At 42.0% G+C, this 19,580-nt stretch overlaps 1 protein-coding gene across 4 annotated transcripts in view; it reads left to right on the forward strand.

The window, feature by feature from the left end:
• The window catches only part of NRP1 (neuropilin 1), a 149,130-nt gene that overhangs the window by 50,506 nt on the left and 79,044 nt on the right, over positions 1-19,580 (forward strand). For all 4 annotated transcript variants that reach the window (XM_018057071.1, XM_018057072.1, XM_018057073.1 and 1 more), the window contains exons 3-4: positions 6,854-7,035; positions 13,472-13,699. In XM_018057071.1, the coding sequence (XP_017912560.1) occupies positions 6,854-7,035; positions 13,472-13,699 (410 nt within the window). The remainder of the gene's footprint in view (positions 1-6,853; positions 7,036-13,471; positions 13,700-19,580) is intronic.

Genomic DNA, 19,580 nt, shown 5'->3' on the forward strand with positions numbered 1-19,580 from the left:
GATGGAACCCTTGTCTCTGGCATCTCTGCATTGACAGGTAGGTTCTTTACCACTAGCACCACCTGGGAAGGCTTTGACCTGAGCTAATAAATGTGTGCTGTTTTAAGCCCCTATGTCTGGAATGACTCATTACACAGCAGCAGGAAAGAGTCTGCTATCTGTGGAATGTTTATTATCACAATTTCTCCCTTTTTCTAGTTGGTCTTAACAAGCCATGACCCACTCCTTTTGATTCAGTTCAGTTCAGTCACTCAGTCGTGTCCAACTCTTTGGGACCCCCATGAATCACAGCACGCCAGGCCTCCCTGTCCATCACCAGCTCTTGGAGTCCACCCAAACTCATGTCCATTGAGTCAGTGATGCCACCCAACCATCTCATCCTCTGTCGTCCCCTTTTCCTCCTGCCCTCAATCTTTCCCAGCATCAGGGTCTTTTCCAATGAGTCAGCTCTTCGCATCAGGTGGCCCAAGTATTGGAGTCTCAGCTTCAACATCAGTCCTTCCAATGAACACCCAGGACTGATCTCCTTTAGGATGGACTGGTTGGATCTCCTTGCAGTCCAAGGGACTCTCAAGACTCTTCTCCATCTAACTCCCTTTGATTAGCCCTTTGTATTACTGCAGTGAAAACCATTTAATATTTCTTTTTACTCCAGTAAAAGTTTTTCCTTAAAGATTTTCCTTCTTCACTTTTGTAATAACCTCATTTCCTGGGACTGGTCACTTTTATACATACTGTTATACCATTACCTAACCTGTTAATCATCTATTTTCTATGGATGCAATAAAATTACTAATATTCGTTATTACGGCCCTGAGGCATTACAAAAGCTTAAAAATGAAAATGTTAACATGTGAGATCAAGCTTTGTGAGTTTCACTGCACTCTGATTATTTGAGAATTTGAGAAAGGGCTATCTGACTGTGATGCATATGGAAATCCTTATTGAGCTTTAATCAAAGGAGCCACACAGGAAAGGTGTCAGGTGGACTCTGTGGCATTGGAACTTCCTGGAGGAGAATGACCTGGAGACCTACAGACAAGGAATGAGAGTAACACTGTGTGGGCCTTTGAGGAGGACAATGACACTGAACAAAAGACAGTGTTTGTAGCAATTTTTTGATTCAACAGGAGCGAGATGTTTGACATCCCATTTACCATCAGTGGAGTAGGTTACTAGAGAGAGATGGTTTGGCTGCAGTACATGCAGCAGCCACTGAGCAAAGGTGCCTGGTCTTTTAGCTCCTGGCCCTTCATGGCTCTGTGGCATAGACCAGGCCAGCCAGCGGTCACACCTGCACCCTGGCACTTGTGCTCACCTCAAAGTTCAGTAGACAGTAGACCCTTAGTCTCCTCATAGCTGGAACCTGAATTCGGGCGATAAGATCAGTGAAGAAACTTGATGGTGGGGCAACAGAGATGCCACTCAAATCCTAACCTGCTACTCCAATGTCTCACAGGCAGCCACCTCCACCTGGGAAAAACTGCAGACAATGTCAGCAGTCTAAAGCGTCATGCAAATCCACATAAACACACGACAGTGGAAAAGTATTACTTGCAGCATTTCAGAAAGTATGAAATCCAATCTGGTTCATTTTAACTTTCTAGTACTGCCCCCCCCCCACCGCTGCCCCCACCAAATACAGGGAGTTTCATTGATCCTGTTGTTTTAAAAACAAAAGGCAAAGCCTTTGATTTATTTCCAAATAAAGCATCATTGAAGATACTGTTTTCTGACCAATAAACAGAGTTGTTAGCGCCATCGCAGGGTGTTGATTTGAGACTTTATGCATAGATATTAATGCTTTTCAAAATAACTTTATCTGGTGACAAAGGAACACTTATTCATTATAAAATTTTGAAAGATACAGAAATAATAATAATAATAATAGAGAAATAATCTCACCACCCAGACATAAACACTTGTTAACACCTTGTGTGCTTCCTTCCTGTTCTTCTAATTCATGCAAATAAAAATAGAGGATATCTTGTGTATAGTGTTTTATGTTCTGATTTTTCACTTATTTATCATAAGCATATTTCCTTTGTTATAAGAAACTTTTGTTGAACATTCTTTTTAATAGCTGCATAGTATTCCTCTATATGAATGTATGTAAGTTCCTTCTTACTTCCTTTCTATCTGCTTTATTTCCATTTTCCCCATTATTATAAAGCTTCAGGCAATACTTTTTCCATACATATTTGACATTATTCCAGTTTATTTCTTTTGAATAGATTTCTAAAGAATCCTTTACAACAGAAGAGACTGTGAGCCTTATAAGGCTTTTCTTATATTTCCCTTGATTAGAACATTGCAAGGAAGTCATAACAGTTAGGAGGTGGATCATGTAAAATCGCTCAGAAACACAGACGAAAACTAATTGGCCCCTCCTAGCTCCATCACTGTATATTTTTATATCCCCGTCCTCTTTCTAATACTGTCCAAAAAAAAAATCTGTTCTCTTCTGGGGAATAGGGAAGGTAATTCTTGGGCAGCAGCACAGTAATCGTTTACAGCTTGCTCAGCTGGGATGGCTATTAATGCCTCGTGTAAAATAGACCAAAGATCCAAAGAAACACATTTTTGCAGGTGAAAATTATGTTAGCCAACATCATTTCTCACTCTGGTTTATGATGTCAGGTATCGAATTTCTCCATTATTAACGTAGGTATGCACGCGGGGGAAGATCCTTTTGGAAGGAGATTAAAAAGACACCATTACCTAAAATCCCCCTTCTCAACAACTCGAGAACGTCCAGAAGCTGTGAGGGGGGTTGGTACAGTAGCTCCCCATACAGACAACACCCTACAGAGGATTAATTGTTTTTTTTTTTAACCACTAACGGGCCCCACCATAGAGTCAAGGGTCATTTGCACTCAGAGGAGAAAACCCGACTTAAGTAAAGTGTGCTATTTGTCTATTCAGCACTGCATACCTAGAAAGCCTCCCAAACCACTCTTTAGTGACTGAAGACATTTCTCATTTTCCCATCACTTTTCCCCTTCCTTGGCCATTTTCCTAAAACCATAATTTAAACTTTCCAGAAGAAAATAATAATAATAATCTCTGAGTAATCCTTTCAAGAGTTCTTAGAAGGAAATCTTTATTCTTTTATCACTCTTATGGGAAACCTAACTCGTGATTACTATTAGGATTCAAAATGTGTTTACCACCCACATATACCCAGGTAGGGTGAGGGTTAGAGATATGTCAACAAGATGCCTGGGACTTAAGAAGCCTGGGCTTAAAGCCAGGAACACTCATGAGAAGAGCCCCCACCCCACCACTGCCCTGGCCAAGCCTTCACAGCTGAAAAAGGAAACCTTGGGGAAATGTCTTTAATTGTAAGAAGGTTAAGCAGAGAGAGCTTTGCTTTATTCTCAGTAAAGATTGGCTACTTTACCATTATTCGTGCTGGAAGTGAAAACTTAAAGGTAGACGGTTTAAGAAGAGAGATGGGGGAATTCCCTGACAATCCAGTGGTTAGGACTCTGCGAGTCCAATGCAGGGGGTCTGGGTTCGATCCATGGTCAGAGAACTAAGATCCCACAAACCCTGCAGCACAGCCCCAATTTTTTGTTTTAAGAGAGGGCCAAATCCATAAGATGCTGGCATCCTATGATGAAACGTGGGGCGGTGATGTCTGAGGAAGGGCTTTCCTACACAGGTGGGTGGTACACTGTGGACCCAGATGCAGCCTCCGTGTCACCTGGAACATTCTTTTTCTGGAGCAGGACTCCAGAGAAACAGATGGGCTAACTTTGTGAACCCTCATCCGTGTGCTACATCACTTCAGTTGTGTCCAACTCTTTGTGACCCTCTGGGCTGTAGCCAGCCAGGCGCCTCTGTCCATGGGGATTCTCCAGACAACAATACTGGAGTGGGTTGCCATGGCCTCCTCCAGGACATCTGCCCAACCCAGGGATCGAACCCGAGTCTCTTATGTCTCCTGCATTTGCAGGCAGGTTCTTTACCACTAGCACCGCCTGGGAATTCCATGAACCCTCCACTAGCTTCTCTGAATGAGTCCCAAGACACCATCCCCTGCTCTCCTCCCAAGCCCAAGCTTGTGGATTCAGAATGCAAGTCAGACAGGTGCCTCCAGGCTCACCTGTGCAGGTCTCTTGTATCAGGACCGAGGATGCTAGCATCGCAAGGAACACAGTGCTTGCCATGCCAGCAGCAGTAACAGAGCAGTGCAGCCGGCTGGGGGATCGAAATTTGCAAACTCGGGATCCTGGGCCTCAGGCCAATGCAGGCTGGGTGCGTTACTGTGGTGACACATTAAGTCTCTGGGGAGGGATGCTGACATACCAGCTGCATTCCTGGCATCACATTTGCCAGCGAGAAACTTATGGAGTGGAACTGGTCTCAACTTCAGAGGGAGAGGCTGGCTGCTTTTTTAACTTCCTTGGCAGTATCACCCTTTGCAATTTGTACGAGTACACCCTCCTGAATATTTACATGAACCGCTCTCTGTGATACATTTGGGGGCGCCTGTCGGATGGTACCGGGAAGGAAAGTGCTAAAATGATAGCAGCATCCTGGCATATAAATGTAACTATTGTGTCCCTGAAAAAATCCCATTGCCTAAAATTGGCACTTAAGATGCAGTGTCTTATCTCTTGCTGGGTAGAACGTCTAGTCCCTCTGCCCCTTTTAAAAATAGCTTTTACTGTTGCCAAGAGGAGAGCTTAGAATTTACCACTAGCAGATAATGTGGATTAAAAGACTAGCTTCCTCCCGTTATACATCCCCAGCAGTCTAATAGCTGAGTTCTCTCATACCTGGGAGAGAGGTCTCTTTTGCAGAAATGCCCTTTAGTCCTCAGAATGGCTGACCCACCTCTCTGATTTGTGTCTGGAAGGCAAAATGCACTAGGATGTGGCCACTTAGTATTCAGACCATGTCGGGATGCAAGTAAAAAGCCTGTAGAGCAGCGCTGGACACACAGTCGCCAGGCCAAACACAGCCAGCGTCTCAAATCACAGTTAAATTATAAGCGAGTGTGGGGTAAACTGCACAGACCTGCCTAGTCAATGAAGCTGCAGAGATAAAAGGAATTACTGCATAAATGCCAGCTTGTGAGGCTTTCAGGAGTACAGAGGCGGGGTTCTTTCCAGTGGCCCTCAGTTGACTATAAAAAGCCACTGAGGATTTTGAACATAACACCATCTTCATCCTCTTCCTCCTCCTCATCCTCCAGTTCTCCTCCTCCTCCTTTGTCTGAGCATGCAAAGCATCTCCCAACGTATAGAGAAACAAACAGTTCCTCTGTGTGGCTCCATAGTTTCTCAAAGGACAGTGATGCTCACTGGCCAGTGATTGCTCTTGTAATCAGCAGATGCAGCAGGGGAAATGGAGTTAATACAGTAATTCACATATGTTAATACTTCATTCCATCACTGTCAGCTTTATTTTCTTCTTGATATACACAAGGCTGGCACACAGTCTTAACTGATGAGGTAATGTCATTTTTAATTGAGAGAGCCTTAAGCTATCCACTTGGACTCATGATAGCATCTTTGCAGTTGTCTCATGAGACTTTACATAAACATAAGTCATGTGTCCTGGACAGTTTGAAAAGGATTGCTAAGGATGACATTGGTCGTCATGAAGATTTCCCGCACTTTGATCTCTTTTAAATTGCCAGATGCAGTTTATGTTACTGCCATATTTTAGCCATCCCTGAAGTGAATATATCCCAGGACTTTTGAATCAAGTTCAACAGAGAAATGCAGGTTTGAAATGAATGGATTGTAATGTCTTCATGTCAGTTCTAGAAGAAATATGGAATCCAAATGAGATTATCTGGTTATCTGACTCCTAGGTGACTTGGCAAATAAAACATAGAAAAGGAAGAGCAAGACACTAAGAAATAGATAATGCCAAACAAACAAAAATATTCCTGTTTTCCTAGGAGATGCTACTTCACTGGAGATGGATTTCCATATTTTAGAGATGAAAAAAGTTCATCCAAGCATATGCGTTATCTCAGTGCATTCTTGAGGCTAGTATTTTATTACTACTCCCTTTATCAGATACTTCAGTGTATTATCATTAAGCTTGAATTTTAAGAAATCATATCACTTTGATGATTCCAAGTCTGTCATATTTTATTTTCCAATGACAGCGTTCCTTTAAAGATTCAGGCTGGTAGTAAACACTTACTTTTGAATTTTAAATAAACTTTTTTCCTTGTAGAGATTATGTTCTACAGTTCAAGTTGTAGTTTTAAGGGAAGAAAATCTTTGTTTTGACCACAGTAGATACTGAGAGAGGTTTTTCTCCTGCGAAGCCTGGAGTTTGGTGGAATTGAGTTAAATAGTAAAGAATCTGTTTATTATTCTGTGGCCATATGTTTAGAGGGTCGCTCCCAGAAATCAAAGTATTATTCATAGAGAGCTCCAGCCAAGGAGACATTTTGAATTCATAAAAGAACTTCACAGTTTGAAAAGAATGCGTAGCATTCTGTATTGACACCCCCCCCCAACCCCAGACAAAGGAACACAACTTAATAATAGAGAATTGTACTCATGAGATTTTCCTTTCTCTTGTTAATTGGTTACTTTAACTGACATTGTCTGCAAGTATAATGGACACCATTATTCTTAACAGTTCTGCGTTACCAGATGATGTGCACGGACAAGATGTAGTCCATTTTAATTATTTCATTTTGCGAGACTTCCCCCCCCTCCACCGCCCCCCGCCTCTGTGAAATCCAGCAGTGAATGCAGATAGCACTTATTTTTTTTCTCCTGACAGACTGTGGTGGAGAATGCTGGCTTCTAAATGACTGAAGTTAAAAGGACTTTTCTCCCTAACCTGATGTTTCCTTCCACTTCTGTCTCAGGTATGACTACGTGGAGGTCATCGATGGAGAAAACGAAAATGGACGTGTATTGGGAAAGTTCTGTGGAAAGATCGCCCCTTCTTCTTTCGTGTCTTCAGGGCCATTTCTCTTTATCAAATTTGTCTCTGACTATGAGACACACGGGGCAGGATTTTCCATACGCTATGAAATTTTCAAGAAAGGTAAGTGACCTGCAGGAGACCAAGTATGACTGAGTGGTCACGAACCTCACTCGATCTCGTGAAAGACAAAGTGAAAAGAAAGACCAGGAGTGATGTTTTTAATCTTTTGGTAAAAAGTCAGATATTCCCATGACAAAAAATGCTGAAAATACTTTGCGCAAAGGAAAGTTACCCACTGTATGGAAGAAGTATGTTTAAAAAGCTGTTTAAATGTATTTTAGAAATCAGAATTTCATCATTCTAATATACTGACCAGTGTTTTTAAAGTATATACTCTGTAAAGCTCCTTTAAGGACATTTATTCTTTTCTTTCTTCTTCAAAAATAAGTTGGATCTACTCTTGAAGATTTATTTATTTCATTTAAAATGCGTGAGTCCCTCTTACCTGAAAATGATATATTGGGCTGGCCAAAAATTTCATTCAGGTTTTTCTGTAAGATGTTATGGAAAAAACACAAATGAACTTTTTGGCCAGCTGAATACATCCTGTTCCCTTTATTTTATTGCAAAATCCAAAATTGGTCACTCCCGGGAAAATCCAAGCAGTAGTCCACTAGCCTTAGAGTTTCAAAAACTTTTGGAGGAAGAAACTTTCCATTAACAGAAACATGGTTAGGGCAAGAACTTCTTGGAAGAAAACAAAATAATAATGTTTTAAATGACATTCCCCTTCAGAATTAATTATCCGCTTGCCCCTCCAAAATAATCACTTACTAATCTTTTTTCAGGGCTTCCCTCGTGGCTCAGTGGTAAGATAATAGAGAGTCTGCCTGCAATGCGGGAGACCTCGGTTCAGCCCCTGGGTTGGGAAGATCCCCTGGAGAAGGAAATGGCAACCCACTCCAGTATTCTTGCCTGGAGAATCCCATGGACAGAGGAGCCTGGCGGGCTACAGTCCATAGGGTCACAAGAGTCAGACATGGCTCAGTGACTAAAGCACCACCATCTTCTGTCACAATGGTATATATTGGGACAGGATAGAGTCTGAGAATGTATCGTCTCCCAGGTTTGACGAATTAAACTCACAAATCAGCCAGTTAATAAAAATTGTATCTTCATCTGGATGTCACTGTTTTCCACAGCAGCCTGTAGATTCCTGCTATGAATTCAGTCCCGTCTTCCCTTTTAAATTGACATTAATGTGTGGGAGGCCCTCCAGGGACAGAGGTGACAGATTTAAATGTATTGTCCTGGAATATATGAAAAAGGGCTTTATTTAATAGAAAAAAATCTAGCCACACTAAATTCGAAAGCCTAAGGTCTTGTGGGTCAGTGGCCACCGAGAATAACAAAAAGGACTTTAAGCATTTCTGGGAGCATTGGCACAACGTCTTTAAATTTCAAAGAACTCTGGTACTGTCCCATATAAGTATGGGTAGATGGAGAGAACTTTCTTCAGAAATTCATCTGAGCACATGCTTAGAAAGCCTTTAGTATAAATAACAGCAAATGTAGGATCTCAGTGGGCTCACATGACTACATATGTATTTCCTTGTGTTGAAAGCTGTTTGACCTATGTAAATCCATGTATGCATAGGCATACACACGCACAAACTTACGCATTTACTTGCTCACCTGCATCTGACAGCATCAAAGAAAGAAAGTGTCAGAAAAAGAGGTAAGAACAGCTTTTCATTGTCAGTGTTTCCCAAAGATCTGAAGGTGGTGGGTGGAGAAATAGCAAGATCCTCCCTAAGTCATTAAGAATTCTGCTTCCTTCCAGATGAACTCAGCCCTCAAACTTCCATTAGTCTCAGATGCACTGGGATTTCCCCTCTGTCCCCACTGCCCAATGCCATCCTTGAGACTTAAAGCCTTATTTTCTTCTATATCCAATATAGCTGCCGGTTCTTTTGGATTTTTGTTCAAAAGTCTCAGAGAGTCACGGCTTCAGAAATTCCAAATCACCAGACTGTACACCTGAACCTTATATAATCTTATAAATCAACTATAGCTCAGTTAAAAAGAGAGTCTTACAGCTTTCTTTCCACATCCTCTGCCACTGAACAAATAGAACTGTCTAATGGTTATCCCCATGCTCTCTAACCCTACACATAGCCTCTCAGTCATCAAACTGCTATCCCCAGAATGCCTATGATGGGTATTTGTCACCTGTCAGGTGAAGCCTCAGTGTTCTCTGAGGTCATGCTCAGGTCTTGACATCAGCTGCTCCCAACCTTCCTGGCTTCACTTGCACGAACTCACAGCCTATCTTCCTGCCCCAGGTTGGTGGGTGCGCTGGGTGAGGCCCAGCAGATCTGCGTGTGAATTTTGATGTGGCCACTGCCCATCTGTATGAATGTTCAGAGCCTTGGATTCCTCATCTGAAAAATGGATAACTGTATCTAGCACTGGCTCTTTGTGAAGATCGGTTGAAATGAAAACACATAGCAGAACATGTCCCAGAAGTTGTGTGCCATACACACTAACTGTTACAATGAAGCTGGTCCCTCCGAATTGTACAGCACTCTCTCTCTCTTCTGGTTTAAGCCTCTTAACCTCCATGGAAACCTGGCTCCAAGTTTATTATCCTTAATTAATGTACTTTTCATTTTCTTACACTTACCCAGCTTGTCCCCTATTATACAACGCAAAGAAATATACACTTATAGATACTGTATGTATATATACACAAATACAACTGTATTTCACTAACCAGTATGTTTTTCCTAAATATTTTCAAGTTTTATCACGTATATGTGTCTCATTTCCCAGCTAAATTAGTACCACCTAAAAAAGAAAACATCTTTCTCCCTTGTTGCACATACTATAGTTCTTACAGATACTCCATTGAAAGTCATGAACTAGTAGAATACATTTGCACACACATAGGTTCACGGACATTCTTTCCTTGAAAGCAATTTCATGATAAATATTATAGAACCTCTGGTCTTTGAAAAATATAGCACTTCTTTCAGGCTGCAGCAATTTCAGATTTCTTCGAAACACATAAATTAGACTAATCACAATTGGAACCAATGCATTATTCATTCACCTGTCGGCCTTGAGGATTTCTGGCAGTAGGTTACAGGGCCATTTTTGCATCCCTAAGGCTACATTTCTAGACAACCATTTTTGCCCAATGGGTGGCAGGGGATAGTGCCCACCTCTCCCCATGCCTCCTGGAGCCCCCAGGACACCCTAGTTCTCTCCTCAGGTACCCACACCCCTCCTCTTCACAGATAATGAAACCTTGGGCCATCAGCCTAAAATGATTCTCATTCAGCTAAAGAATTTCTTGAGGAAACCTCAGCCTGCTCACCTCCCACCTTTCCGCTGTCCTTCCCCTGTCATCCAGGCTCAGATGCTGGAAGAAGCTGTACCATTTCCTATGGGTCTCAGTCAGGGAAGGGATGGCATTTATTGAGAGCAGGATTGGTGACTTCATATGTTATTTGATTAAGAGTCTGTACATTTAAGTATAATTCCAAAGGGGATATCTTAGGTATTATCCTTATCCATCCTGATGGTCCTTAACAACGAAATGTGGTATGCCTGTGGCTACACCGGATGCTCTCATTCTTAATGACGGGGAAAGCGCGGTGTCACTGGGTGCCCCTGCTGTGTGTGCATCCCTTACCCAGCAGCTCACACCCTCCTGGGCATCCTGGCTACTCACCCTCAGTCCTGTCTGTGGCTTGTGTGTTTACCCCGGGATCCCTCAGCCCTCTCCTGCCATTATCCATTGGGGGAAGTGCTCCCTCAACGGTGGCAAGCTTGTACAATAAAGAATAAGGAACTCATTAAAACAAATTTTATGTCTAATGGAGAAAGTAAGAAATTACAGAAGCAGCTTTGGGTTTGAAAGGCTTTATTTTCCAACCCTAAAGCCCACTTCTCATGTGTGATGCACAGAATCTGAGGATCAGAAAGATTACGAGGTCACCAAGGCTACACAGCAGGTTAGCAAGGCGGTAGAACTCAGATCTCTTGGTGCTCCATCCAGCTTGCTTCCACTTCCCTGTGGAATGTCCCCATGCATGTGTGCCAAGTTGTGTCCAACTCTTTGCAACCTTATGGACCGTAGCCCGCTAGGCTCCTCTGTTCATCAGATTCTCCAGGCAAGAATACTGAAGTGGGTTGCCTTGCCCTCTTCCAAAGGATCTTCCCAGCCCAGGGATCAAACCCACGTCTTTTACATCTCCTGCATTTGCAGGCAGGTTCTTTACCACTGGTGCCACCTGGGAAGCCCACAATGTCCGCAGCCTTTGTCAAAATACCTGAGAAAACCTGGGCCAGCTTCCAAAGGAATCTGACATGACAAGGATATAGGTGAAAGCATTGGAATTTATTTGATTTTGAAAGAGTGCCCTTAATTCCGTTGGTGTTTTTTTTTTTTAATTAAATCTTAACCACAACTGTATAATTTTATCTTTTGAAGAAGGAGAAAATATTGGAAACTGCATTAAACTCTGCTGTTTGCTTTGCCAGCCAAAGCCCTGGGGAGGAGGTTGAAGGTCTCCAGGGTCTCTGTTCCTACATCTTGGAAATAAAATTCTAAAGGGTTCCCAATTAACTATATATGAATGAATGACTTTTGAATTAATGACAAATTGGCATAGTTACTGTTATCTCAGATACCACCAAATAGCTTAGAAACATGTTAGAAATTATATAGCACATTCCACAATCTCTTTACTTGAAGCTGACATGGCAAAAATGCCACTTGGTAATAATTTTTTTAACCAGAATTGAATAGATAAGCATTTGAAGCCATTGTGTTGAAGGATGAGCCCCATTGTAGAAGGATTTGGGAGGTATTTATTGAACTCAGACCTCTACAGACCAGGTTTATTGTGCCATCTACTAAGTAGTCTTCTGTGTCTCCAGGACCATGGCTAATATATGCATGGGGAGAAAGAGACTGATTTGTTTTCTCAACATTCTGCCAGATGCACTGAGGTAGAGAGTGAACTTAATAGCCCTCACCACTAAAAATAGAGATCTGTTAGTTAAATTTAATGTATATTGATGCCAAACATGTTGCCTCTAGTACTTGGCACTTTGGAAGAATATTTAGTTAAGAACAAGCTCCACAAGCTTCCCTATTTGGACCCGAATCCTTATATGCCCTTGCAGAGTCCCCATCAGTGCGACAATAGCCCTGGAAAAAAATTGTTGAACTGGGACTTCCCTGGTGGTCCATTGGTTAAGAATTCACCTTGCAATGCAAGGGACCCGGGTTTGATCCGTGTTCGGGGAACTAAGGTCCAACATGTTGCAGAGCAGCTAAGCCTGTGCATTGCAACTCAACAGTCCATGGGCCACAATGAAAGATGCTACACAACACAATGAAAATGCCACGGGCTGCATCTAAGACTCAACACAGTCAAATTAATAAGTAAATACTTTTTTTTAAAAAAAAGAATGGTTTAACCAAACATCCCCAGATTGGATTCTGAGATTCAGAAAGGTCAAGTCATCTCTGTTTACCAGACTGCCTAAGAGTTCTTGGACGATCACCACGGTTGTGGTGGCGATAAGGGGCAGAACTGATAGGCTGGCGTGGATAGTCTGATAGTCTGTGTGGATGGGCCATTTTCAATTGTGTGGTGGACAGCACCCTATTCACCGCTAATTCCATGAACTGAAATTGTGGTCCTTTATGTATTCATAAGGTTGACTTGCAACAACTGTATGCATGCTCTGAACCAACCTAAATTACGAATCGCCGTAATTTGTAGTCTTGATAACACTGAACTGTCATTTAAATGACACATTATAAATAAATACATTACACACACACACACACACACACCCTCCTGCACTGTATGTTGGGGAAGGTTAGGATGTCAACATTGGTATCAGGTGACTTGGAGCCACAGGACCTGCATCCCAGTTTATCATGCCCCCACTAACAGCCACACTTTACTGGCACACCTGTGTCAACACCATTCCGAATGAGTCACTCACCCTGCGTACATGTACGAATTACCTTTCACATTTAGTTTGTCAAGGAGGCAAAGGTCACATCTGGCAGAATTACTGAGTCACTGGTGGAGGAATCTGAAACCCAAATTCCCTCCACTGGATTCTCTCCCTCGCCTTTGTAAATGTTCTATTTTACCAATAAAGAGCTGTCAGCCTCAAGATTTAAAGATTTAAGATTGAAGGGGCTATAATTATTTCTCGAGGGCTCTGTCGAGATTTCTGTAGCTTACTCATTCATTGTTCCCACATGATTTTGTATTTGTCATTTCTTCTCCCCTCTGCAACAGCAGAAGTTTGTAAATTGCTCCACACAGATGGAAAACGAAGGTGAATGCAATAAATCTGAACTCGACTTTCCGTATATATCACCACTGTGAAAAGGCTGAGTAATGAGTGATTAGGAAAATGATTATAATGGTGGGCTTTTATTGGAAAGATAAACTGTCTTTGCCCAGGTTATTTACGTGGAATTTTCACTCTGCTTCTTTTTTTCTTTCACTCGTAGGTCCCGAATGTTCCCAGAACTACACAATGCCTAGTGGGGTAATAAAGTCCCCTGGATTCCCTGAAAAATATCCCAACAGCCTAGAATGCACCTATATTATCTTTGCACCAAAGATGTCAGAGATTATCCTGGAATTTGAAAGCTTTGACCTGGAGCCTGACTCGAATCCTCCCGGGGGGGTGTTTTGTCGCTATGACCGGCTAGAAATCTGGGATGGATTCCCCGATGGTAAGCACGGCACAGAGCACCCCAAAGGGGAAGGATCTAGGGGAAGGGCCCCGGGATCCTTTTACAAGCATCATATACATGCATCACTTTAAAAAGTAGCTCAAAAGGAGGAAGAAAAACAGCAGTTTTCTTTATGCAGAGCGGTGATGAAATATTTGAGCCTAAAAAGACTTGGTAATTTTCTAGTCTAATGCTTTCATTTTGTGGATAAGGAAACAGAGGCCATAAAAGACTCTGCAAGGTCTCATTACCTTTTCTATGGGAAAATTGGAAGCAACCCATGGTTTTCCTGACTGAAGTATTTTTCTCATTTCATTGGCTTGCCTACTGGTCAGTAATTCATAAACTCATCAGAAGATGAGCTCTTAAGACATCCATTAAATGAAGTCAGTCATTTTTCGAATGCAGAGACTGAGAATCAGAGAGGTTAAGTCCCTGCTAAAATTTTCACAGTGAACTATACACCCACTCTGCTACCACATTTAGGAATCTCAGAAAGGACGGAGGAGAGCATTTGGATGTTCCTAGTTGAGATGGATTCCTTGTCTGCTTTCTAGGGAATTTTTATCTTTGGGGAATCAAATCCGATTGGCACACATCCTTGGTACACGTTGTTCACATCACCTGAGTTCATCATCCATTCAAAAAGTGTACTTAGTGAGCATCTGCCACGTACCAGGAGCTGTAGTAATCTCTCAGCAAACAAAGCAAAGGTGGATGCCCCATTTATATTCTATCAGAGGGAAGGAGGTAATAAACAGCGCACATTACAGACAATTGAATCACGTGCATGGGATGTTAGAAGGTGAGAAGTGCTATAAACAAAAAAAAAAAAAGGAAAAGGAGAAAAAATAGAATAAAGGCATGAAAAAAACGAAGGTAAAGAGAAAAAAATGGGTGGAGTTTTTTTTATAGGATGGTCAGGTTAGGTCTTATTAAGAAAATGAGCCAGATTTGAAGGAGGTGGAGAAGTAACCATGTGGCCAGCTAAATTAGTTTTCCATTTCAGTCCTTATGAATTAGAAGGTGAATGGCAAAAATACACACCCAAATTCTGAACAGAGGGAGATAATATCAAATAATTTGTTGCAGCTGCATTGCTAGTCTTGTGTTTAGTCTGGTTTAATAGTAAGATTTCTCTGGAGAACACACTCTACACAGATCAGAAAGGGCAGCTTAGAAGTTCTTACAAATCATGCAGTTAGAGATTTGGAACTATCTATAAAACAGTCAGATGATATTATTGGATGGAAGGAAGACTATTTAAGTAAATTGTGAACGAAAGCTAATATCATGTGAAAGAGATTGCCTTTTTCTTAGAAATGACATTAAGTGATCGGTGTCATTCAGTTCAGCCCTGTTCCTTAGTGGTAAACAGCACTAGAGAAAATCTAGGTTTAGAGAAAGCTTATGTCATTGGAGCAAATGGGTGAGTTATCATTAGTTGAGTCTCTTCTTTCCTTTATTTAACCATCTAAACAGGATTATGATGATTTTATCCAAACTCCCTCATTAAGTAATGAGATTTGTCCAAACAGAGCTCTGATTGATTTCCAACTATTCAATCCGATAATTAGGAAAACAATATTATAATAGTATTGCAATAATAGTTGGAACATTTAATAATGGGTTTATTTGTTCACAACCCAAATTTGCAGCCTTCCTTTCTAGAACTTATATTTAAATTGACATCTGAAAAGAAGGTCCAATCAACCAACTTATGTAGAAAGGAGAGCATTGTTATTAGTGTCAGGAGTTTTCCAAAGTAGTAATTTTCTGGCTCTAGAAAATCACTGAGTTGAAGCGAAGAACAATTAACAATATGGGTTGTCAGCCTGCAATTCACCCATGTTTTGGGTGAATTGACTCATTCCTAGAGAAAACTGGCTTTGGAATTAGAAAAATGTGATTGTATATTTGTTTGTGTTCACCTGGCCTCATCCTGTCTATGCCAGCATCAGAGTGCACTCTTTTTTAGGCAAAATGAGAGTGTGTCCTCCTGGGTTTTTTTGTCAGTGGCACAAGGAACATGTTTGTCATCGTAGTTCAACACACAGATTTCCTTGCCAGCAAAATCGCTTTTATTCTTTGATATCCTTTCCAAAATAAACAACCAGAGGCACTGAAGGCTTTTACCCATCAAGTGATTTTATGCGGCATTTTATCATAGACACCGAGTTAGACGATAAGTAATTGAAAGCGATTCAACTTGACTTCGAAGAGAAGCAGTTTGCTCCAAAATGGGAGATACGAGACATGCACATGGAGAACCCCACTTCTCCAGCTAGCAGTCTCTTTGAAGCTCCATAGATTCAAAACTAACAGCTCTGGAGTCATTGGTGAAAGTTACACATAGTTTCAGAGCCATGAACTAAGTGTGCCTGCAGATGCTTGTGCTGAATTATGGGGCCAAGTGTGAATGCCTAGTTCACAGCACCTGGATGCCCATGAAGCCAGCCCTCCATCCAGGCTGGGGATAGAGCTGGAAATGCTCTGTGACCTACACTCCCCAAATTATTAGGAATTATTTTTATGATTTTAGGAATAAGCTTCATCAAAGCTAGATGGAATTTTATGTTAAAAATAACCTTCTAAAATATAAATATACAGTATCAATGGTATAAATATGAAATATCAGTGATATAAACCTTCCAAAATATAAATGACATAAATTGTGCCAATTCTTCTTTCTGGGGAAAAGTTGCAAAATCCAGATATTCTCCACTAAAAGGTTTACTTTAAGAAAAATAGACTTGGCTGATCTTGTACCTGTTTAAAATGATCCCCTTTTGTGTTTATTTATTCAAAAAAACCTTATTTTAATAGTACCTCTTTATAGTAGATTGTTGCCTATTTTTCCTCATAAAAAGGTGGCAGAAAGCCAAATTGTCTGATTCTAAGGTAGAGTTCTAATTAATGGAAGGATTAGTGGGAAGAATACAAAGAATGGGGTTTTGCCGTTTCCTCTTTCAAGCAGCACAAATACAGTGTTGCCTTCACACCTGAGAAGCAACGGTCATCGTAGGCCTGCTCTCCCCGCAGAGAGAGCTCGATGCCTGTGTTTTAAATTCTCCAGGCATCCCATTTTTGAATTATACTTCTGTTCTGGGGACAGCTGGCATTCATCGCCTTGCTCTTTGGCTCCACCATAACGGAACTAGGGAACCCAAGAGCTGCGATCATATAAATCCACAAATGAGCACACACATAAGACGGATCAGGGTCCTGTAGCCGCTCCAGCTCAGATCAATATTGCATTAGCTTGCTAGGCTAAGGTCTCGCTGTTGTTCAGGAAAGTTCAATACTTCTTTGTATTATAGTCGAAAAAGCCTTTCACTCTCCAGTCTTGAGGGTTCCTAAAGAGAGCTGCCTGCTGGTGTCCGGGGGCGATGTTCAGAAGGACAGAAGGCAGATTTACCAGGCATGTCTTCAACATTATAAACCAGTGAGTCATGGAGACTCTCTAAATTATGAGTCTGCACTAGACAAGTTCTCTTCTGTTTGCTCTTTCAAAGAGACCCCCTTTCCCGCCATCCCCAGGGGAATTGGGTGATGGTGGAGGGGAGGGGAGACAGCCAGAGCTGGCAGGGGGGAGGGGAATGGGGATGACTGCAAGCTTCCCTTATGTGCTCGTATTCCTGGTAAGGTCAGTGGCTTTGGCAAGTTGAGAACGACCTCAAGGATTAAGGCTGTAAAAGTTTGCCCACAAACATGAGAAAAAGAAAGTTATGAAACCACAACAATGGAATTTAAATGAGGGGAAAGAGTGAGGGAAGATGAATAGACTCTCAGTTTAGTTCAGTTCAGTTGCTCAGTCGTGTCCGACTCTGCGACTCCATGGACTGCAGCGCACCAAGCTTCCCTGTCCATCACCAACTCTCGGAGCTTGCTTAAACTCATGTCCATCCAGTCGGTGATGCCATCCAACCATCTCATCCTTTGTTGACCCCTTCTTCTCCCGCCTTCAATCTTTCCCAGCATCAGGGTCTTTTCCAAGGAGCGGATCAGGTGGCCAAAGTATTGGAATTTCAGCTTCAATATCAGTCTTTCCAATGAATATTCAGGACTGATTTCCTTTAGGATGGACTGGTTGGATCTCCTTGCAGTCCAAGGGACTCTCAAGAGTCTTCTCCAACACCACAGTTCAAAAGCATCAATTCGTCAGCACTCAGCTTTCTTTACAGTCCAACTCTCATGTCCATACCTGACTACTGGAAAAACCATAGCTTTGACTAGATAGACCTTTGTTAGCAAAGTAATGTCTCTGCTTTTTAATATGCTGTCTAGGTTGGTCATAGCTTTTCTTCCAAGGAGCAAGCATCTTTTAATTTCACAGCTGCAGTGATTTTGGAGCCCCCCCAAATAAAATCTGGCACTGTTTCCATTGTTTCCCCATCTATTTTCCATGAAGTGATGGGATTGGTTGCCATGATCTTAGTTTTTTGAATGTTGAGTTTTAAGCCACTTTTCACTCTCCTCTTCCACTTTCATCAAGAGGCTCTTCCGTTCCTTGTTACTTTCTCCCATAAGGGTGGTGTCATCTGTGTACCTGAGGTTACTGATATTTCTCCCGGCAATCTTGATTCCAGCTTCTGCTTCATCTAGCCCAGCATTTCTCATGATGTACTCTTCACATAAGTGAAATAAGCAGGGTGACAATATACAGCCTTGATGTACTCCTTTCCCAATTTGGAACCAATCCGTTGTTCCATGTCCAGTTCTCACTCTTGCTTCTTGACCTGCATACAGTTCTCAGGACGCAGGTCGGGTGGTCTGGTATTCCCATTTTCCACAGTTTGTTGTGATCCATACAGTCAAAGGCTTCGGCGTAGTCAATAAAGTGGAAGTAGATATTTAGACTCTCAGTTCAGTTCAGTTCAGTCGCTCAGTTGTGTCCAACTCTTTGCGACCCCATGAATTGCAGCATGCCAGGCCTCCCTGTCCATCACCAACTCCCAGAGCTCACCCAAACTCATGTCCATCCAGTCGGTGATGCCATCCAGCCATCTCATCCTTTGTCGTCCCCTTCTCCTCCTGCCCCCAATCCTTCCCAGCATCAGAGTCTTTTCTAATGAGTCAACTCTTTGCATGAGGTCACCAAAGTATTGGAGTTTCAGCTTTAGCCTCAGTCCTTCCAGTGAACACCCAGGACTGATCTCCTTTAGAATGGATTGGTTGGATCTTCTTGCCTCCAAGGGACTCTCAAGTCTTCTCCAACACCACAGTTCAAAAGCATCAATTCTTCAGTGCTCAGCCTTCTTCACAGTCCAACTTTCACATCCATACATGACCACTGAAGAAACCATAGCCTTGACTAGATGGACCTTTGTTGGCAAAGTAATGTCTCTGCTTTTTAATATGCTATCTAGGTTGGTCATAACTTTCCTTCCAAAGAGTAAGTGTCTTTTAATTTCATGGCTGCAATCACCATCTGCAATGATTTTGGAGCCCCCAAAAATAGTCTGCCACTGTTTCCACTATTTCCCCATCTATTTCCCATGAAGTGATGGGACCAGATGCCATGATCTTCGTTTTCTGAATGTTGAGCTTTAAGCCAACTTTTTCACTCTCCTCTTTCACTTTCATCAAGAGGCTTTTCAGTTCCTCTTCACTTTCTGCCATGAGGGTGGTGTCATCTGCATATCTGAGGTTATTGATATTTCTCCTGGCAACCTTGATTCCAGCTTGTGCTTCTTCCAGCCCAGTGTTTCTCATGATGTACTCTGCATATAAGTTAAATAAGGAGGGTGACAATATACAGCCTTGACATACTTCTTTTCCTATTTGGAACCAGTCTGTTGTTCCATGTTCAGTTCTAACTGTTGCTTCCTGATCTGCATATAGGTTTCTCAAGAGGCAGATCAGGTGGTCTGGTATTCCC

This window comes from Capra hircus, chromosome 13, assembly GCF_001704415.2.
Source record: "Capra hircus breed San Clemente chromosome 13, ASM170441v1, whole genome shotgun sequence".
Classification (NCBI taxonomy): Eukaryota; Metazoa; Chordata; class Mammalia; order Artiodactyla; family Bovidae; genus Capra; species Capra hircus.